The sequence below is a fragment of the Furipterus horrens genome, unplaced genomic scaffold (genome assembly GCF_987537825.1).
Source record: "Furipterus horrens unplaced genomic scaffold, mFurHor1.1.pri manual_scaffold_13, whole genome shotgun sequence".
Lineage (NCBI taxonomy): Eukaryota > Metazoa > Chordata > Mammalia > Chiroptera > Furipteridae > Furipterus > Furipterus horrens.
The window spans coordinates 20,251,687-20,274,322 of NW_028327183.1; the positions used below are offsets into that span (position 1 = coordinate 20,251,687).

Sequence of the window (22,636 nt, forward strand, 5' to 3'; positions counted from 1 at the left end):
GACCCTTGAAGCGAGTTCCCCAGGGAGCGGCCTGGTCAGCGGTAACGTGTCTCCCCTTGCCGCCTCCCGCCTCAGCTGCATAGACTCGTGGTTTGAAGTGAACAGATCTTGTCCAGAACACCCTGCGGACTGACCCTGCCGGGCTTGCTTGCTGACTCCTCTCACAGGTGAGCTGGTGGCTGGGGGTGCTCCGGACTCAAGGCTTGGGGCCAGGTCACTCGGGGACCTGGGGGCGGGGGCGGAGGTGAGCACCTTATCAAGTAGTGGTTGTGTGGCAGGGGTGTGATTCTGGGAAGGCTAGGAGACGCAACCTTGAATAGGTATGAAGAAAAACCTGCTCAGTACAGTTGATTCTTTGGGGAAAGAATAGTTTATTCCCGGCGTCCAGGGCAGCTCTCCCCGATGAAGGCTCAGGAAGAGCCCCGTGGAACGGGCCAGGTGGGCGGAGCTGCCGAGTTGGACCCTAGGCTTGCACCTGCATCACGCTTGCTGAGCAGACAGGGCAAGTCCTCGCTCCTCGTCCCCATACGGACATCACACTTACTAAACGAGACAGTCTGTGGGGCAGTGTGTTGTCCCCTGCGGTACTTGTCAGCAATCATTCCACTGCTGGGTCTTCCCACCTCAGGCCACCTTCCTCACGCACGCTGCTAGCTGATCCGAGACCTGTGGGCCAGACTCAGCCCACCCGCCCCCCAGCACTGGTCACTGATTCCACAGCTGGCCAGGCAACTGTCTTCCTCCCCAAAATGCATACACACACCCCTTCTGGAACCTTCCATGTCCTCCCCAGGGCACCCTGCTTTACAGCTGACTATGCTCTCCTGTCCCCCACCTTGCCTGTCCCTTCCGAGTTCTGGGCTGGCACTTTCTTTTTCCCGGGAAACAGACAAACCCCCAGGGAAACCACAGCCCTTACCCGACCTCCTCCCACATCCAAAAGTCTTCTCTCCCGCTGTCTTGTTTTATTGTTTCCTTTTGTTCTTTGTTAGGTTTATTTTATTTATTCCAAGTAAACTCCCAGAACAGCTGGTGATGGCAGACAAATCAGGGACATTTGCTCTTTTAACCTTCACCTCAGAAACTGAGGACGTGGGGAGAAGAAACAGCGAGGGTGAGAGTGAGGCAGAGGGAGTGGAGCCTGGCGCCCGAATGCGAGTTCAAATTCCCGGCACGGCGTCTGCCTTCCCAGGCCCAGACTGGAACCGCAGGCCGGATGCACGTGGCTGGCTGCAGCCCCATGGGAGCACGACTTACGTATTGTCCCCACAGGGACAGCCAGCCTTGTTCCTGAGAGGAGGCTTCGGACTCTGGGGCAGAGCTGAGCAGGGGACACCAATGGGAACAGGGCACCCCGACCACACTGACTTCCAGAGAGCGGCTCTCCCTTTCTCCCTGAGGATGCCAAACTGGATGAGCCATGAGTTTGAGAGAAGAAAAGAATTGACCGCCATTCTTCCCCTCACCCCTCATCCCAGGAGGGAAAGGGCATTTTCTGTTTCACCTTTGAAAGGCACTGTGGGTCTGTCTCTAAAGTGTTTACAAAAAAGAAAAAAAAAATCATAAAAAAAAAAGTCTAGTGTCGACTGGTGTTTTCCCCTGTGATGTTTACAGATTGCTGTCTGCTGCCCAGCTAGAACCCTCTCAGTGACAGAAACAAACAGCCAGGTTCGCGTTCTGCTGGCTTGGGAGCCCGCTCGCTCGGTTCTCCTGCGCCTGGTGCCCCGTCGGTTCGGCCCTGTCCGTCACCAACCAGCCACTCTGCCTTCGTTTTCTTTGTCCATTTTTCTGGCTTGGTTTTGCACTTTCCTCCCCTTGGGACCCTGAGATCTTTACTTCATTGCCAAAAAACAAAAACCCATGGAAGAACTTCCCCTCCATTCCCAATTCTTCTCCCTTCTTCCCTCCTGGTTCTGGTCAGTTCAGAGGACTTAACAATCACAAGTGTCCTGCAAAAATGCCTGAACATTTTTCTTAGACTCTTGTGGATTTTTTTTCCAGGAAACTGAAACAGACAAACAAAAGACTTATTAAAGGAACATGTACAGCTACCCGTTTTCGGGCACTCTGTTTGAGAACATTGTAGCCATCGATGTTCACATGTGGCATCAGCCCATGCAAGATAGGTTTCTGTATTTATATATTAAAATACAAAAAAAAAAAAAAACCTTACAAAATGTTTAAAAAAATGTTTGAAGCTTGGGGAAAAGCTTTCTTCATTAGTCAAGATGTTTTGATATGGTATTAAAATAATGTCTAATAAAAGCTGCATTGTGTGACTTTATTTTAATGATGGTGTTACACAGTCAGGAAATGGAGGCTGTACACCCTGTCTCCCACTCCCTCCCCTGCCTTCTTAGTCCTCCTTCAGGGTACTATTTGGTATTACAAGTGTGACGGGGTCTCAGAGCAGTTGTGCCTGGGTCGAGGGAATATGGCAGGTCCGTCCCCAGTCCCACAGGTTTACTAACCCTCTCCAGCATCACAGAATCAATCTGCCATCACCTGTGGCATGGTTGTGACAGAACTCTTCTGCAAGATCCACAGAGGCAAAGATCTTGCAGCCACTGGAGGCTGGAAGGATGTGGGTTCTAACAGGTGTTGGCCCAGTGCCCCCCCCTCCACCCCCCCCCCCATTCTCCGCTCCCCATCCCCGTCCCAGGTCCCGTGTCCTGCCTGCCTGTTGCTCAGTGCTGACTCATGGGCGTGCTTCAATGAAGCCCAGAAACAGGCCCTGTTTTGGGACTAAGCCAACTTAGAGCCACACAGGGCTCACAAGAGTTGGCACAGCTCGTGCTGGGCAGGAAGCTCGGGGCAGTGGGTAACAGTGCACACCCGGCCGCTGTCCCTGTGCCAGGCAGGCTCCCGGAGCAGCATTCCAGAGCCTCCTGCAGAGCCTGTGAAGGAAACCTCTGGAGGGAGACGACTCCATACCTCCTCTGCGCTTCTCAGGCCTTCGTATGCTGTTACCTCTGTGGGCGCTGACCCCGCCAGACCCTGGCTCTGCAGCATCTCTGTCAGCTGCTTCCTGAAGCACCTACTCTGCAAGGGTGTTGCAGGCCAGTGGGCAAGTGTGAGCTAAGGTGCAGGCACATTGAGCACGCTCAGAGAAACACCGAAGAAGAATATGTGGGTCTGAGCCTGGGCCTTGGAGTCAAACCTGAAGCAAAGACCCTGGGGACCAGCGATCACCATGGTGGCCAAAACATGGGCTCTAAACCGTCGGCATGTGGCTCCTCTGCTTCTTGGCAGAATGGTCTTGGGAAGTGACGTCATTTGTCTAAACTTCAGATTCCTTGCATGTGAAGTGGGGACAAAGTCATGCAGCTCAAAGGTCACTGTGAGGGTCAGAAAGTCTGCCCAGAAGCCCCTGGCACATGCCTAGCAGGCTCCCTTGTAGCTTCGTCACCGCAAAGAGCATTGTTCTATTCACAGCACTGCCTGCTTCTGCCTGGCAACTGTGTCTCCCTGTTCTATATTTAATTCCTCCAGCAAAGCTGGCCCTGAAGGAGATCTCCTTGCCTGACCCCTGGGCCTGCAGGCAGAGGGCTGTATGCCCACCTCAGCTGCTCAAGCCTGGTGCCCTTGACAGCATCCTGGGTGAACCGAGTGGTTGTGAGCCAGGTGGGGCAGGGCTGGAGCCCATGCCAGGTGCTATTCCAGACTCCTGGGGCTGATGCTAACCCCCCTCGCCACCCCCAGCGACTTTCACTCCCACCTGGCACATTGCAGTCCTAATTCAGACCTCGATCTCCAGCTCCTGGGTGGGGGTGGGACAGGGCTTTTCAGGCAGTACTGGTATCTGTCATCTTCTCTCCAGACAGCTCTTGGCTCTCAGGAGCCAGGAAGTAGGTACCACCCACTCCTCTGTGGGGCTTCCTGGACAGGAGCACCTCACTAGTAAAAACATCATCTAGTAGCATTTAATGGTAAAGATTTTGAGAATGTTCTTATTCTTAGGAGACAGATGGTGAATTATGTAGGTGAATGATGTCAAGAAATATGTTCATTTCAAATGGGTTTCTCCAAAATACACACAGCAAAGAGGACAAAAGTATTCATTGTTGAATCTTCGGTGACTGATATATCAGTGAACAGTGTACTTGTTCTTTCAACTCTTCTGTATGTTTGGAATTTTTCCTAATAAAAAGTTGTGGGGAAATGGTCACTTGCTGAGCACTACTAGTTGCCAGGCAGCGGAAGACATATCGGAGAAGAGCCCTGCCTCGGAGGGGAGCACCCTGCTCCTGCCCAACGGGGTTTGGGGTCTAGTGAGCTGTCTGCGTGGAATGCACCGGGCTGGCCTATATGGGGTGGTTTGGGGAGGGTACAGCTATTGCTCCCCATCCAGGGCAGCTGGGGGACAGAAAAGTCACAGAGGAAGGGTTCCTGGAACCAAGGACTGAGGAGTCAGTGGGCTGCCTCTGCCTAGGGCCTGAACAGCAGATGGGAAGAGGTGAGGGGGGTGGGGTGGGGTGGGGGGGTGGAGGCCAGGAAGGAGTGCAGAGGTGACTTGGGATGGAGAGTGAGGCGATGAGGGTGCTACTGCTCGGCTGGCCAAGCCCTTTACCTAAGTGGCCAAAGGTTGGGGGAGTTGGGCCCACACAACAGGACCCTGGGACCTGCAGCGGCTTGGAGATTTGAGATTGGCTTGCTGGGCGCCACTACCCCAGCAGATGCTGTGGTGTCAGGCGCCCTCTCGTGGGCTTATGGGGGATGACGGTCAGGTAACCTGGACCGGAGCTCTGGCCTGGGAATCCCAGGGCTGGGGGTGGAGGCGGGGGGGGGGGGGGGCACGCCACCTGGTGGACAGATTCTGACTTTGAGAGCAAAAGAGCTGGGGATATAATGTCATATACCCTGGAGAGGCTTGGTACGAGAATAACTTCACTTCCGTTTCCCATGGTTGGTAGCAGCTGCTTAAGGAATGTGTTCACAATGTCCTAAGGCCCAGTGGGGGCTCAGTGGGGGAATCTGCCATAAGTGATGTTGGCCATGGGCAAGTAAGTCCTCAGGCCCTGGGGTTCCTGTCAGCAGAGCAGTTGGGACAAGGACCTGGGTTCCTGTAGCCTGAGCATTGTCCCCTCCCCAGTAAGTCAGAGAACAAGTCTGGAATAAGGGATGAGGGTGTCATTGGCCAAATGACCTGGGGGGAGCAGCGGCAGGCGCAGGGGGCCATTCACAGGTATTGCCTACTCATCTCCAGACAGTTCAGGTTTATTTGGGGGCCTCAAAGAGAACTATCAAGGTCCCTTCCCACACAGAAAGGAGTGTGCCTGTCAGCAGGCAGATGGAGTACGACTAAGGGTGCTTTGTTTCTCAGGCTTCGTCCAGGCTCCCGGCAATGGGGAGGCCTGGATGGAGGGGAGTCATCTTAGTCTTTGGGGAGACCCACACCGCCAGAACAGGACGTGGAAGAGAGCAAAGAAGAAGCAGCTTCACCAGGAATGACTCTGAGCCATTTACTGAACCAAAGGCTCCTGGGGACAGCCAGGGGCCAGGGAGGAGCCAGGTCTACAGGCTTCTCTCCCCTCCTCTGACCTCAGACTCCAGATAGGAGGCAAAGGCAGAGCAGTTCTGTGGCATGAAGAAAGAGTCCAGTAGTCTGGGGGCTTGTGAGCCAAGTGCTCAGAGCCCCTCACAGCACCTTGCCTGGGTTCATGAGGCCTCGGGGGTCCAGTGTGGCTTTGAGCTGCCGCATGGTCTCCATGCCCACGGCGCCTACCTCCTCCTGCAGCAGCTGCCGTTTGCCCAGCCCAATGCCGTGTTCCCCAGTGCACGTCCCATGGAGCGCCAGTGCTCGCCTGGGGAGCAGTGGAGAAGAGACCATCAGCTGGGTGCTCCCCGAGCTCCTGTCGGGCTCCCCCAGCCTCCCTGGCCCAGGCTTTGCTCTTGCCTGCCCAGCTGGTGTGCAAAGGCCTCAACCCTGCGGCGCTCCTCGGCGTCCTCCGGGTCTACCAGCAGGAGGCAGTGGAAGTTGCCGTCGCCCACATGCCCGACGATGCCTCCTGGGGGGCCCAGAGGACAGAGCAGCTGCCCCTAGTCCAGCCTCCCACCCTCCCCTCCTCTGCAACAGCAGTGGGCGGGCAGAACCTGTGATCCCTGAGGCCTTCAGGTCCTCCTTGGTCTGCACCAGGATCTCTGGCAGCCGGGAGATGGGAACACAAACGTCAGTGGAATAGCCCTGGGACAGAGGCAGGCCTGTGAGGTTCTCCCCTCACCCCTGCCTGGAGGTAAGGGGGTTTGGCCTCTCACACATAAACGCCTGCCCTTCTCTAGGCCTCAGTTTCCCCTGTACAACAAGATGATGGCTGGGACGACTTCTCCAGGCACTGCCAGCAGAGAGTTCCACAGCTCTCTCCTTGCTCCCCACCCTCACCGGTATTCACCGCCCACCCCCACCCCCCGCCACGTGCCACACACGCCCCCTTCCCTGTGCCCACAGCCTGGCTCAGTGCAGAGGCTCCCTCCCCAGGGTTTGACAGATGACTGCTTTCCCTCTAGATAGTGAGACACAGCTAGGTGAAAGCAGTCCTGCCCGCTGGGGGCCTCAGCCTGCTGCTCCGGACACCAGCATAGTGGGCGGAGCCATGGGCCTTACCTCCCCCCTGCCCGGCTCACCTTGCAGCCTGGCCGCAGGGCCAGGGCCGCATACCAGGCATTGTGCCGGGCAGCCCAGAGCTGGCTGCGCTCCTCTGCCTCCTTGGCCCAGGAGAAGTGGGAGGCTCCATTGTCCTGGGTGATCTCCTCTGTGGGGGACGGGAGAACTGACACCAGGCCCTACTCTGGGCAGCCTGCACCCCCGCCCGGCAGCACCTCGCACACCTGCCCGCTGCAGCTGCTCTGCCAGCGCCTGCTCGGAGCCATGGAACTCGAGGAAGAGCGTTGGCGCCACAGAACAGTTCAGTTTGCTGTGCCTGTTGCAGGCTTCCATCATGACCTCATCTAGGAACTCTGGGGCCAACGAGAGGGCAGGTGAGATGAGGGCTGGTCTTCAAAGGGGGCCTCTTCTGGGCAGCCCACCTGGACTACCCAGTTCCCATCTCACCAATGCGGGCCACGGGTACTGCAGCCTGGAGGATGTGCACGGTGCTATCCACGGCTGCCTGGACGCTGGGGAATGCACAGGTGGCGGCCACTGTGGACTCAGGGGCAGGGTGCAGGCGCAGGGTGGCGGCTGTGATGAGGCCTAGTGTACCCTCAGAGCCCACAAACAGCCCGGTGAGGTTGTAGCCAGCTGCGCTCTTCCTGAGCCCAGGGACATAGGAGGTAGGTGAGTGCCCAGGCCACATGACACGGGTTTCCAGTCAGAAGCCTGGAGCTAGAAGCTGGGGCACTGTCCCCCAGGGCCCTCCTGGGTGGGGTGCTGAGCCCGATGTCTGAGCTGGCCCCCTCAACCCAGACTGCCATCAGGGCAGATGTTTCCTGGCACAGCCCATGTCGGCCTTGTGCAAAGAATAATCCCCACTGCCATCAGCTTTGTCCCGTGTGACAGTTCCAGAAGCCTGGCCCACCTATGGAGGAGGCCCTAATCCCCGTGGTAGAGGATGCTCACCGGAAATGACGGCCCTGGCCCGCAGTGTGAAGCACCTGCCCACCAGGCAGCACCACCTCCAGGTTCAGCACGTTTTCCCGAATGGTGCCGTAGCGCACGGCGTTGGTGCCTGAGGCCCCAGTGGCTGCCATGCCACAGAGGGAGGCGTCTGCACCTGGGTCTGGAGAGCAGAGGGCAGAGAGAAGGCTGCCTGGGGCAGGCGCCCAGGGACAGAGGGTCCCCTTAAGCCCCAAGAAGAGTCTTGCCTCCAGGGAGCCCTCGGGGCCCCAAGGAAGGGCACCCAGCCCCAGCCTACCCACAGGAAACCAGAGGCCGCTGTCGCGCAGCTGGGTGTTGAGTGCTTTGCGGGTGACGCCAGGCTCCACCACCACAGAGAAGTCTTCTGGATTGAGCCCCAGGATTCGGTCCATGTGGGTCAGATTGATGCAGACACCACCCTGGCAGGAGGGGTGCCAAGGGGCCGGCTGGCCTAGTTTTTCTGCCAGGCCATAGCCCCCAGGACCCCACCTTGAAGCAGACCTCCCAGCAGCCAGGCCAGAGACTCAGAAAAGCAGGCAAGGAGGGTCGGGCCTGGGCCCAGCTGTGTGTGGTGGAGGGGGCACCGCGAATGTGACAAGTGTGGCGGGACCAGAGCCCGGCCTGGGAGGGGCCGCCATACCTGCACGGCACAGACTCCGCCCTCCAGCCCAGTGCCTGTGCCGAAGGGGATGATGGGTGCCCCGTGGCTGTAGCACAGGGCTGCCAGGCGGCTGACCTGCTCCACGTTCTGGGGCCACACCACGACGTCCGGCGGTTGGCACCTAGAACCACAAACCCTCAGCAGTTGAGGGGGCCGTGGGACACTCTGGTCCTGCTCACACTTCAAGGATCCCCGAGGTATTACAGGGCCTGGGGCCGCACAGTGGGACCAGGGTGTGGAGGAGGCAATGCCAGAGTAACCCGAACAGATGGGTGGGGAAGAAGCCCGCCCGGAATGCTCCCTCCCAGGGGCCAGGGGCTCTGACGGGAGGGGAGCCCCATACCTGTGTAGCGACTCATCATGCCCGTGTTGTTCGAGGACTACAGCAGCAGTAGACACGTGGCGGCCGCCCACAACGGCCTCCAGAGCCTCCACGAAGTCCTTGCTCAGTTTGCCCTGCAAGGAAGGAACACCTTGCCAGGCCACTCACAGGCACCTGGGGCCACAGGCCAACCCCGGCGGCAGGTGGAAAGGGTGGGGCTGGAGCGGGAGAGGGGCTGCCAGCATCTCTGGCCTCCTCTGTCCCCACCAACTGACTCCACCTCGAAGGCCCAGGCCTTGCCAGTGGGCCCCCCAGAAGCAGATCCACTTTACTGGCATTGCCCTTTCCAAACAGAGCCACGGGAGTCAATGTTCCACTTCAGAAAAACTGCCACCTGGATAAAAAGAGCCAGAGTCCCTCTATAAAAAGGGCATCAGCAGAGCCCCACAACGTAGCCAGTGCTGCCTGAGAGACTTGGAAAGGTTGCTCATCTCTGTCCTTCTCAAAGGCCAGCCAGGCACTACTCTAGGCACACCAAGGACACAGCTTGATAAAGGAAGGACAGGACACAAAAGCCCTATTGTCCCCCAACCGCAGTGACCCCATCCCCACTCCACCTCACCTGGGGGCCTGTAAGGTTCTTAGAACTCTTCTAGAAATTTCTCCCCATTTTACAGATGGGGAATGGATGCAGCAAGTCAAGGACGGCCTGGCCTAGAACCCTAGTCCTTGCCTCCCAGAACCCAAGTCTTTGCCTCCCAGAACCCAAGTCTTTGCCTCCAAGACACTCTTTCAAAAGGTATGTGTATAGTTGGCCACCCCAAAGGGGCACCCTGCAGCCCACAAACTTTTCATTTGCCCCCTACCCCAAGCCCCACTTGTGACAGCTGTGGGAACTTTGGCCCATCTCACTCAACACCCACACTTGACACACCATGAGCCCATTGATCCTCGGCTCAAGGTCACATGGAGCTAAGGCAGCACAGAGCCTGGTGGGAACTTGGCATGGAAGGGGAGCCACCCTGCAGGGGGCTTCCCCTGCCTACCTGCCTTACCCTGGAGCAGTAGCCCCTCCAGGGAAACAGCCCCCAGGTTGCTGCAGCCCGGAGCAGACTGGCCATAGCTGGGCAGTGGCTAGACAGGAGTGGGCATTTAAGCTGCACCAACTCATTGGCTGGGCTCAGGGTGGAGCTTGCTTAAGGTGGCACTCCTTAAGGTGGCCCTGCCAGACAGTGCTGAGTCAGGTAGGTCTGCCAGGACCAGTATTTCTAAAGGAGGGTGAGGCTTGCCTAACACAAAGAGAAACAGAATAGCAGGGCTTCCTGTGGTTCTTCAAAGTCAGACTCCTTGCCTTAAAGGTTCTGCCAGTTCCTGCTGTCCTCTCCCTCTACCCCACTTCCTTTCAGTCTCCTCCTTTGCCTCAGAGCTGCAACTTCATTTTCTCTTCCTGTATGTATACCTCTAGCTCCAGCCAGGCTCAGGGCCTTGACACACATGCTTGTCTTTCTCACCCTGCAAGCCTCAACTCCAGTGTCACAGAGTAGCAAAATCAGGGCCGTGAGGAGGAAAAGTGCAGGGGATGAAATGGAGTGGGGCACTGAGGCAAGCCAGGAAGCCTTCCTGAAAGAGGAAGCTAAGGATGAGCAGCAGTTCACCAGATAGGTGAAGGAAAAGACTGTTGCATCCTTTTCATCTCCACCCTCCCAATTGGGCAGATCTGAGGACCATCCTGGAGTGATGTGGCTTCTGCTCTTGAAGGTATTTTCAAGCTCAGTTTTCCTCCCACAGCAAATTTGATGGAGCATGTTGCTAACATTACTGAGATAAAACAATTCCTAGCTTTGTTTTTCTTTTAAACTAAGTCAGGAATACAAACACCTACTTAGGCCCTTCTCCCCAACCACATTCGAACGAGTTCACATTTCCACTCTCACTATGTTGTTTAACTGGCTTGTCTCAAAAAACACCTCTTTCACAGTTGGTTAGTTCAAATCACAATTCAGTGAAAGTCCACAAAATGCATGTGTTTAATGTCTCATAAGTTTCTTTCAATCTGCAACAGTTTCCCTCCTGCCCTTTTTTTCCCATGCCTTTTGTTAAAGCAATTGGGTCACCTGTTCTATAGAATTTCCCACATTCTGTTTTTGGATTATTGTATCCTTGTGGTATTGTTTCATATATTTCTCTAATCTTCTAATTCTTATAAATTGTTAGATCTAGATATGATGTTCTCCAATACAACTTTCTGTGCTGATGGATATCTTCTGTATCTGTGCTTCCCAATATGGTAACCATTAGCCCTATGCAGCTAATGGTATTAGAGCTATCTACCCATGGGAATAAATGCCAGGTAGAGAGTGTGGCACAGCCTAAAAGAAACACAGTGTAGATCCCTAGGGTTCTGGAGCAGAGCCATGACATAGTATATAGAGAGCTATACACTATTTTTGAAATTGACCCTGGCCATGGCTGGTAGGCTCTGTTGTTGGAGCATCATTCCGTAGACTGAAAGGTCATGGGTTTGATTCCCAGTCAGGGCACACACCCAGGTTGTGAGTTCAGTCCCCAATCAGGGCATGTATGAGAAGGCAACCAATCAATGTTTTTCTCTCACATTGATGTTTCTTTCTCCCTGTCCCTCTTTCTCTCCGTCTCTCTCCCTCCCTCCCTCCCTCTCTCCCTCCACCTACCATATCTCTTTTAAAAAAATCTTCAGGGTGAGGATAATAAATAAATAAATAAATAAATAAATAAATAATAAAATCGATAAAAAGCTGCGCCTGGCCTACTACTAGGTCCTGGTTAAGATGGTGAATGTGACCCCAAGACATCAAGTGACCTTGAGGCCAAAGCTGGCCACCATGAGATGCATTCTATCAGACCTACCAAGTCATAAAGTCAGGCAGGTCCAAAACAATACATTATAGATGAAAGGGGAACAAACAAAATGGAGCACAGGCAGGGCCAGAGGGCAAAGAAAGCTGCATGAGTAGGCAGCCCAGACCCCCATGTCACCCACCATTGCTTGGCCAACACTTCTCCCTCCACTCACACCTATGGCCATATGGGGGAACTCTTGTGACCAGCAGATAGAGGAGGAAAAGTTCAAGTTGATTCATGAATGGGTTGGCTCAGTATGAGCATATAAGCTGAAAAGGGACTGATGCAGCACTACAGCTCCACTTAGGGGTAAACCTGGCATCCTCCCAACTGGCAAAGCTCTAGGTCATGCACCTGGTCGCCCCCTTTTGTAGAAAGCAAAGTGGCCTAATAAAAGAATATATACAGGCCCATGGGCAATGGTGAATGGCTTGGCTGGTTGGTCTGGGGGCCTATGAGGAGAAAGATTGGAAAATTAGGGTGAAGGAAGTTTGGAAAGAGACACGTAGTTGGAGCTATAAGAGTGGGTACAAAGTGAGATCTTTATATCACGTGTATCACGTGTTAACACCCAACAGAGAACATCTATCATGCAAGAGACTAAATGAAGTAGATGGCAGGGTTCAGTCAGCTGTCCTCAGCCAAGCTCTGTCAATAACCACCCCAATGATGGTATAATGATAGTAAGGATACAGACTAACAATGTGCCCACCAGCATGGGCACCCAGTCACTAAGGCTGAACTAGCTACTACCACTGCTGTGGGTCTACCCTACTGCGACACTGAATCACTGACATGGTACCATTCCTCGGGGAGAGCAACCAGTCAAGTCACCTGGTAACAAGTTGATTACATTCCACTTGGGAAGGGGAGCAATTTATCTTGACTGAAATCAACACAATGCATGTTAAAAGTCTGCCTCTCCTGGCTACATGACCTCAGCCAGCCCTTCTGTCTGAAGGCTCCCAGTATTTGATCCACCTACACAGTATAGCACATAACATCACCTCAGGCAAAGTGACTCACCTTTTTAACAAAGGAGGTGTAGTAGTGGTATTCACTAGTGATCATGGGGTTCACTAATTCCAATGTCTATTGAAAGGACAAAGCAGATGCCATTTGCCGAGCAGGCCTATGACCTTGTTAAACATGGCTGCCATTTTACTCTTCTGAGTTTATGTCCCCAGAAATAGAAAATTACTGGAAAAGCAAGAACAGAACGCGACTAACTACTCTCCACAGCTACAGACAAAAGTTAACATTGGCGCAAACTGCAGCTTACGCAAAGCCAACCGAAATCTCCTGTATTACAACGCCCCTGACAGCCCAGCAGCCACACAACAGCAGCCTCCTCCCCTGCCTCTTAAAATCCAAGAAGAGCGCAAGACCCCAGCCCCTCAGGGCTGGCGCATTTCTCTGCACCTAGCCCCTTTCCTCCCTTGGAAACTGAATAAAAGTGTGCTCTCTGCATTTTCCTCTTTTTGTAAATTCCTTCACAGCCCCGCATCAACTGCCACCCTAATATCTACCTCACAGTGTGGAGCCACTGATCTGACAGAGCAATAGAAGGAATGGCCTTTGGAAGGTGCCGCTAAGGCACCAGCTTAGAGACGCATCTAGTCATCAGTAGTGCCAGAAGAAGAAAACTTCTATACCAATAACAAGTAAAGGGTGAGTATCCATGTCATTTTTAACATTTGATTTTGCAATGATCTTACATTTACAGAAAAACTGCAAAAATACTAGAGGATTCCTATATACTCTTCACTTAGTTTTCACTAATGTTGACATCATAGGTAACCACAGTACAACTATCAAATCTAAGAACTGGTAAAATACTAATTCGTACAGTTAGAGAACTGGGCACAATACTAAACTACAGATTGGATTTCACTGTTTTTCCACTGACACCCTCTTGTTGTGGTGGGGGAGAGAGTTTGTTTGTTTGGTCCAGGATCTTAGCCAGCATCACATACTGCATTTAGTTGTCTTTGTCTCCTGCAGTCTGTGACAGCTTCTCAGTCTTTCCTTGTCTTTCTGACCTTAACATTTGCAGCACTATTAGTTCCTTTATAGAATGTTACTGAATGTGGGTTGTCTGGCGTTTTCTCATGAGATTGAGGTATTTGTTTTTGGCAAGAGCACCGAAGAGGTGGTGTGCCCTTCTCAATGTATCATATCAACAGTATAAAATGTTGATATGTCTTATTATTGTGCCATTAACCTTGATCACTTGGTTTAGATGGTGTCTGTGGGGTCAAGTTACTATTTTTCTCTTTGAACTTAATAAATATATTGGGAGAGACACTTTAAGATTTTAAGACTCTGGCCAAAACAAGTCGCCAAGCCAGCCTCAGTTGAAGAGGTGGGGAAACAGATTGCACATTCTGATAAGAAAACATGCAAAGTCATGGTGCAGAGGTGTGGAGACAGGTGGGCCATTCATTGGGGCCACTTCTTTTTCATAATGATCTCCAAATCCTACTGAGATATCAAGTTCTTCTGATACGGAAATAAACGTCCTTCATGATGTTTGGCAAATGTGGCCAAGAGTTGGACACAAAGAAATAATTGTGTATAGGGAGGAGAAGATAGATACTACCTCAGTGTTCTTAAGTATTGCTTTTCTGGAAAAACAAAACAAAATAAAATACAAAACCAGTTTCCCATGGCAAAAGAAAACATTGTGTTATAGGTCATTATGCATTAATGGGTTAACCAAGCAAGTCTAGGGTCTCTAAACCATGTACCTTATGAAGAAAGGTTTATCCCTGGCTGGTGCGGCTCAGTGGATTGAGTGCCGACCTGTGAATCAAAAGTTACTGGTTCAGTTCCTGGTCAGGGCACAAGCTTGGGTTGCAGACCAGGTCTCCAGATGGGAGCATGCTGGAGGCAACCAATTGATGTTTCTCTCATGCATCAATGTTTCTCTCCCTCTCCTTCTCCCTCCCTTCTCTCTCTAAAAATAAATAAATTTAAAAAACCTTAAATAAAAAGAATACTTTCTTTTAAAACAAAGGAAAAAGAAAAGAGAAGAAAGGTTCAACTGTTGCCCAGCTTTTGGGAGGTAACCTCTTAAGCTCTTGGAATATCCTACCTGATGAAAGTGTCTTTCTTCACCTAGAGGCTTTGGATCAGCCAGATGGTCTACACTAACAATGTGATTTATGCTGGGGGCATTGGACCACATGATATCAGCTTGACCCCTCAGGGATTAAGATCAGCCAAATGGACAGTCAGACATACCTATATGACCAACCTCCAAAAAACACCCTGGACACCAAGACTCTGGTGAGCTTCTGATCAAGACTTCATATATGTTGGCATACATCATTGCTGGGAGAAGGGAGAACTGTCTGCGTGACTCCACTGAGAGAGGACAACTGGAATGTTATGTCTGGTATTACAGGACCTTGGCCTTTGTGCTTTTTTCCATTGTTGATTTTAATCTATATCGCTTCACTGCAATAAACTATAACCAGGAGTATAACACTTTGCTGAGCTCTATAGTCCTTATAGAGAATAACTGATCCTGAGCATGGTCTTGGGAACACTTGGACACAGTCATGTTATCCTTTTGAAACTATAAACCACTTGTCTTTGTCAGAATTAAAACTTGTTTACTTCTCCAGGCTTTAGTTTTTCCATTTGTAAACAGGTATTTAGACTAACAGACCCCTGATCCTTTCTATGTACACATAAAGTATGGGAAGCTTTGATTCAGCTGCTTCACTTTGTAATAATACTTTGAGCAACAATACTCATGCCCATGTCTTTCTGACCTATATGAAATTTTCTTTAAATCCTCTATAAAAAAATACATCCAGTACTAAAACTTATTCAGAGTGACTATGACTTTTTCCTTTCTTCTCCAATGTGGAATAGGTAGGATATTCTTTAGGTGTCTCCCCACAAGGAGCGGACAGAACGAGGACCTGGCTGGAGTACTTTGCAGTCCCAAGACCTGGCCAGCAGGAGAGATGGACTGAAGGAACAGCTGCCTACCCTGGCACTATGCAGCACCGAATAATTGAGCACTGGTGGTACTGCCCACTCCAGCGGGATGCATCGGCAGCACTTGGTACACTCAGGTGGACAGGACGACGTGACTAGATGAGACTGGTTTCAAGCATCTTCAGTTCCTGCCGCAGTCATTCATTCATTTCTCACCTGTGCCAAGCACAGCGCTGGGAAGGCAGAGATGAGTGAGACAGCTCTTGTATGCCCAGAGGATCCTTGGATGAAAACTTTCTAAGCCATTGGCCATGTAAGAATCCTTCATTCATCACGGAGAAAGAGAGATTTGTCAAATCCTCAGTAAATAACTGAATTTTGTAAGGTTAAGGCTGTTTTGTTCCCCGGAGTTAATCTATATTAAAAATAAAGGAAAAGAAAACATGAGATATTCACTTTACTCCATATCAGGAAAATTTTTGCAGGCTTCTTACCTTGTAATTTTGCCATGAGAAAAATAGATTGGAGGCCACTTATTAGAGCCCCAAATGAGGAGGGGAGAGCCATGATTAGGTATCAGCCCTTCCCATCATCTCAGGTATAAAAGAGGGAGGCAAGTCAACTTGCTGGGAGGAATTACTGATTAGGTGGAGTGGTGTTATCAGATTTAGGAAATAATCCAACGAGAGGAACACCTGCCAGTAGGGATCTGATTAGGGATCCTAATGTCTCATTATGGAGTCTTGGCTCAAACCTTACCTGCTCAGTAAAGACTTCTCTATCCACTCTATTTAAAACTGCACCTCCCCCTGCCAGCACCACGCTGCCAGCATGCTGTATATTTCACTTAGTGCTTATCGTCTGTCCTCCCAATTAGAATGTATGCTCACAAGGTGCTCACAGCTGTGCCCCAGCATAGTGTCTGCCACCCAGAGGATGCTTGACAAAATTTTAAGATTATATTTATTTATTTTTAGAGAGATGGGAAGGGAAGGAGAAAGAGGAGAGAAATATCTGTGTGCGAGAGAAACTATGGGTTGCCTCTTGCACACCCCCAACTGGGGACTTGGCCCACAACGCAGGCATGTGCCCTGACTGGGAATGGAACCGACAACCTTCCAGTTTGCAGGCCTGCGCTCAATCCACTGAGCCACACCAGCCAGGTCGCTTGACAAGTCTTGATCTCAGGATGTTGAATAAGAGAGTAGGAAATAGCCCTAGCTGGTAGTTCAGTTGGTTAGAGCATCATCTTGATACACCAAGGTTGTGGGTTTGATCCCTGGTCAGGGCACATATAAGAATCAAGTAATGAATGCATAAATAAATGGGACAACAAATTGATAATTTTTTCTCTCTCCCCATTCCTCTCTATCTCTCTAAAAAATCAGTAAATAAAAAAATTTAAAAGTAGGAAATAAAGAGGGCTTGGGGAGAAAACTGAACCCATTACTCATTTTAAGACCTGGCAAGGAGTGGGGAATTGCTGCAAACCTTTGGCCAAAATTCTTAAACATTAACCTTCTCAAGTTCAGAGTCCAGATGAAGAAACAGAAAAATTGATAATTAAAATGTAATATTATCAGGAAAATCCAGACTGCCTGGAAATTCTTCAGAATAAACACAGTATTTTCAGCATATAAATAGCAAAGAAAGAAAGGAACAGAGGGGGATCCTGTGTGTTAAGAGTCATCAGTCACAGGATCTGGACTCATTTGGATCTTGAGTTTTAAAAATTTGAAGAAACGTATAATGCTTATGATTGTGTTTTAAGTGATCTGAAGACCTCTGGGTTTTCCAAGGCACTTGCAGGGGATCCAAAAGGTCAATATTATTTAATAATAATAGTAATAATACTTGGACATTATTTTTCCATTTCATTGAGTTGATATTTGCACTGATGGTGTAAGAGCAGTTGGTGGGGTTGGCGCCACAGCGAGAGTCCAGACAGTGGCACCAAACTGACCTGGCAGTCATTGCATTCTGTGTTCTCATGCAATTGCAGAAAAGAAGTGTTTGTCTCACTTAAGAATGATCTTAACGGAACAATAAGAATTATTCATTGTATGAGGCCTCAACCTTTGAGTGCATGTCTTTTTAATATTTTGTCTGATGAAATGAAAAGTATGCACAAAGTACTTCTGCCACACACAGAAGCATGAAGGTTGACGCCAGGAAAATCACATGTGCCGGTTTTTGAGTTCTGAGCCGAATTAACTGCTTTTCTTATGGAACACTATTTTTACTCAAATGGCTGACAGTCAAATGAAGGATGAGTGTTTGGCGGACATTTTCTCAGAAATGAGTGAAGTGAGCTGTCACTTCAAGGAAAAACTGACTCTGTTTTTTGCCCATGAACTTCCAAGTGAAAAGTAGAATTTTGGCCAAATCTACTTCCCAGTACTTAAAGCTTTTCTGATGAGATCAATGGTGATATTATTGTGGTCATTTGATACTATGTAATAAATTGTCTCAACATTTAAAAGATGTTCATGATTCAGCCAGTATTTTTCAAATGACCATGCATGATCCCACAGAATCATGCTTAGGTAAACGATTCATTCAGAATACAAGAAAGACCAATGTATTTTAATATAACAGAGTACAAAAGTTCATTGATGAAGTCACATGCTGTGATATATGAACTATGCCCATGGCAATGTCATTTGAGCAAGTAAACAAAAATAGAAGGTTTGTCAGCATCTGTGAACAAGCCACACTGTTATTTATATGCTTTGAGACACTTGCTCCAGTTTAAATAGTTACTATTATTACAGTTAAAATCTCTTCACATCCTTTAGCTGTACCATCCAAGTATGTACTTAATATTGGTGCCAGTGCTTTTGGGGATAGAAGTTGATATTACAACAGGCTTGGAAGATATGCCAGGTAGCTGACTGAGAAGCAAGCACTCTGCGAAACCTTAGTGGAAAGTAAAAAAAATTAAAAACAATATTTAAATTAAAATATGCAATATTTTTTTCAAAACATTATCTACACTTTTCCTGTATTCCTAAGGAGAAGTTAATAGAAAATAATGTAGTTTTGAATTTTTCAAGGTCTTTTGAAACATTTTTTGTACATTTCAGTAGTCTTTTCAAAATACACATAATTTTTACAAAGCTGAGATCACATTTTATCTACTCTTGTGTGCTCTACATTTTTTACTTCTGAACATTAGACAGCTACTCCATGTAGTTAGTATACATTATCATTTTCACTGTCTTTCCAAATTCTATTTATAGATGACACAATTATTTTACTTATATCTATTAAAAGATATTTAGATTATTTCCAGTGTTTTGCAAATATAAGCTGCAATGTGAGGGTGTTATGTACATACATCTTTGTACAAAATTAAAGGTTATGATAATTAAAATTTTTGATGCAGTGAAACCTTCAGAAAGATTTTATGTATTAAAGTTCTACCAGGATTGTATAAAAAAATATTCTTCCAAATTGTCCCAACCCTGGATATCATTATATTGGCCAAACTTATAGGTCAAAATGATATTACATATGTTATAATATTGCTCTTCTTTGATTTTCAGTAAGTAGAAACATTTTTGATAAATTTATTGTTCTAGGTATTTCTTTTTTAACTTGGCTATTTATAACCTTAGCTTATTTTTCTTATTGGGGTTAAATTAACTTTTAAGAGTTTATAAATTAAGACTGCCCTTTCTCTTGCATACATGTACCACATATATTTTCCCATTTTGTCTTTAACTTTGTTTATAGAATTTTTTCAAAATCTAATTTTCCCAGTATTTGAATGTGTCAGGCATTTCCTTTAGAAATTCTGCTGTTGATGTCAGACCCTGTCACTCAAAGAATGTCAGAAACATTCCTTTATAATTTCTTTATAATGACTTTGATAATTTCCACTGTAAAATTTAACTTAATTGTTCTAATGTACAGTCTTAGAAATCCACTTTGTTTCCCTCCAAATTGTTAGTTACCCAAGAACAGTCGTGGAATACTCCAGTCTTTCACCAGTGCTGTGAAAACAGACACTAAATTAATACATACTGATAATTCCTTTTAAAAAAACTTTCCTTTTTTAAACTTACTGACTTTTTTTGAGAGAGAAACATCTATTTATTGTTCCATTTATTTATACATTCATTGGTGGATTCTTGTCTGTGCTCTGACCTGGAATCAGACCTGCAACCTTGGTGGTGTATTGGGATGATCCTCTAATCAACTGAGCTACCTAGCCGGGGCCACACTCCTAAGTCTTTATTCATTTACTTATTATTTTCTGGAGCCAGTAGAAAAAGTTTTCATTGTTGTAGTTTTGTAATACATTTTTATATCTTATAGTTATTAGTATCTCTTTTTAAAAAATGTCCTGAGGATTCTGTTTTTCTTTCTGATAAAGTATATAATTACTTCATCAAACAAAACAGTGCAAACAAGAAATAACAAAAATACGTTACTGAGACTTTGATTTTTTACTGATTTACAGAATTATGCAACCATCACTTCAATCAAGCTTATTATTTTTAAAAATTCTGGTGAAATACACATAACATGATATTTACAATTTTCTTAAAATTAATTTATCATTCTATTACATTTGTCCCATTTTCCCCCATTGCTTTCCCCTGCCCCGCTGACTCCATCCCCTCTCCCACAGTCAATCCCCACCCAGTTGTCCATGTCCATGGGTCATTCATACTAGTTCCTTGACTAAACCCTTCCTCTTCTTTCCTCTTTTCTCCCCCTCCCCGCTCCCCTTTGGTCACTGTCAGTCTGTTCCCTGTTTCCACACATCTGGTGAAATTTACCATTTTTAAGGGTGCAATTCAGTGGCATTAAATGCATTAACAGTTCTGTATAGCTATCACCACTATCTCCTTTCAGAACTTTATTATCATCCCAGACAGAACGTTTTCATCATCCCATGCCTCCCTCCCCTCAATCCCTGGTATCTCTATTCTACTTTTTCTTTCTATGAACTTGCTGTACATGGAATTGTACAATATTTGTCCTTTTGTATCTTGCTTATTTCACTTAGCATATCCTCAAGGTTCACCCATGGTGTAACATGTGTCAGAACTTCATTCTTTTTTTGGCTGAATTATATATATCATATTTTATTTATCCATTCCTCTGTTCATGGGTTGTTTCCATCTACCTTTTGGCTATTGTAAATAATGCTATGAACATTGGTGTACAAGTGTCCCTTTTTTTAGATAAGAGATTTATATTTTATTTCTCCGGTGACATATTAACAATTGAATATAAACTAAAGGCCTGCTTGTGCACCAAAGCCAGGTCCTTTTTGTGGTTCAGTCAAAGAGGTGAGACCCTCAGCTGGCTCACAACAGAAGTGTCCACTCCTTGGCCCAGGTTTTGTAATTTTGCCAGCCTTGAGCTCCTCAATAGCTTCTTCAATATCATTGGGTGTCAGATCCTCAGAGTAGCTGTCATTTATTTGAACCATTGGTGCATTTACACCGGTCCCTAAACATTCCACCTCTATCAGAGTGAAAAGTTTTTCAGGTATAGTCTCCCTAACCCTTATTTCAAGATGCTGTCAGAGTTTTGAAGCATGCAAGATGTGGTAGTACAGACCTGAAGGTGATCCTTTCCAACTGGCCTTGGATGGAGTATACATTGTATAAAAAGTTGCTACTTCATATACTCTCATTGGAGGTACTCATAAAACTTCTGCAGCCTTGTTCCTAACAGAGTTGGGCAGCCATCCATTCATTCTGTCTTTGGGATAAACCCAGGACTAGAAGCACAGCTGCTGCTTTATGCCCTTCTGAATCGTTTTTTACAATTGCCTTTATCCTCTTATGGTCTGGTGTGAAATCAAATGGAGCATCTGAGTTATTCTCAGGTGTATCTCTGTGCACGAATAAGGCTCCTCCAGTTCCATTTTGCACAGCTGTCTTACGCCAATTCCTTATATGTCTTCCCCACTGGGTGGTGAGGCCAGCCTTCCAGGCCTGGAGCACAGTGGAGAAGAATACAGGTATGTTCTTGAGACTATATATTGTTTTAATTAAAAGCTAGTTGCTACCACCATACACCTATTCGAATGCCAAAATCCACAACATTGATGTCACCAAATGCTGAGAAGGATGTGGAGCAACAGGAACACGCATTCTTTGCCGGTGGGAAGGCAAAACGGTATGGACCCTTTGGAAGACAGTTTGGCAGTTTTTTGTTTTTTGTTTTTTAAACAGAACTAAACAGATTCTTACTGTGTGGTCTAATGATTATGATCCTTGGTATTTACTCAAATGAGTAACTTACTTTCTGTCCACACAGAACCCTGCACGTGGATTCTTATAGCAGCTTTATTCATACTTGTTAAAACTTGAAAGTAATGAAGATGTCTGGTAGGTGAATGGATAAAGTGTGGTACATTCAGACAATGGGATATTTTTCAGTGCTAAAAGGAAATGAGCTATCAAGCCCTGAAAAACACATGGAGAAGCCTTAAATGCGTATTACTAAGTGAAAGAAACCAATCTGAAAAGACTGCATATTTTATATTTTATATCCTGGAAAAGGCAAAAACTGAAGAAAATAAACAGATCAGTGGTTGCCAAGGAAGGGCTCAGGCAAAAGGAGAGAGGAATGAATAGATGGAGCACAGGGGATTTTTAGGTTAGTGAAACTATTCTGTACTGTATTATAGCGGTGGATACATGTTATTACTTATTTGTCAAAACTCATAGAATGTACAATGCCAAGAGTGAACCCTAATGTAGACTATGGACTTTGGGTGATGTGTCAGTATACATTCATTTGTAACAAATGTTCCACTTTAGTAGAGGATGTCCATAGTGGAGGAGCCTCTGTACATGGGTGAGGGCAGGTGGTATATTGAACTCCGTACCTTCTCCTCAAACTTGACTGTGAACCTAAAACTGCTCTTAAAAAATAAAAGCTAGTTGCGGCACATAATATGTTTATGGCCATATTATTTTAAGGGTGTGAATTTAAACACATTTATCTAGAGAGTGAGACTATGGGTATTTGCTTACTTTTGTTTTATATCATACATACATTTATTTCAAATACAGATATCATAATTACCTGCGTAATCTTTAAAAGGCAGGTTTTTGTATTGGGGGTAGATAATGATTGGAAATCATAACCTGGTCTGAGAGAAATGAACAGTCTAAACCAAGGGATTATCTTGGTCAGGGCTCATCTGAACCACTAAACAAGGCGAAGACTTTCCTGAGAGTCCCTACGGCATGGCCCCGCAGGCTTATGGGAA

General features: G+C 47.7%; 2 protein-coding genes and 1 pseudogene across 5 annotated transcripts in view; 1 reads left to right on the forward strand and 2 right to left on the reverse strand.

The window, feature by feature from the left end:
* Positions 1-2,167, forward strand: part of ZNRF1 (zinc and ring finger 1) — a 92,861-nt gene extending 90,694 nt beyond the window's left edge. Inside the window, exons 4-5 of one of the 4 annotated variants that reach the window (XM_090259756.1) lie at positions 76-167; positions 993-2,167. In XM_090259756.1, the coding sequence (XP_090115882.1) occupies positions 76-133 (58 nt within the window). In that variant the 3' untranslated portion in view covers positions 134-167; positions 993-2,167. The remainder of the gene's footprint in view (positions 1-75; positions 168-992) is intronic. The other 3 variants (XM_090259757.1, XM_090259759.1, XM_090259758.1) reach the window with 3 other exon arrangements.
* A 3,029-nt stretch (positions 2,168-5,196) lies between these two features.
* On the reverse strand, positions 5,197-9,709 carry LDHD (lactate dehydrogenase D). The gene is made up of 11 exons (XM_090260256.1): positions 9,603-9,709; positions 8,578-8,690; positions 8,214-8,355; positions 7,851-7,992; positions 7,556-7,715; positions 7,049-7,248; positions 6,826-6,954; positions 6,622-6,749; positions 6,094-6,184; positions 5,897-6,008; positions 5,197-5,804 (listed from the first exon to the last, which is right to left on the reverse strand). Exons 1-11 carry the CDS (start codon positions 9,675-9,677, stop codon positions 5,639-5,641), a joined length of 1,458 nt encoding a protein of 485 aa, XP_090116382.1. The 5' UTR covers positions 9,678-9,709; the 3' UTR covers positions 5,197-5,638.
* Positions 9,710-20,641: 10,932 nt separating this feature from the next.
* LOC149994229 (NADH dehydrogenase [ubiquinone] flavoprotein 2, mitochondrial pseudogene) lies at positions 20,642-22,615 on the reverse strand (annotated as a pseudogene).
* Positions 22,616-22,636: the final 21 nt, after the last annotated feature.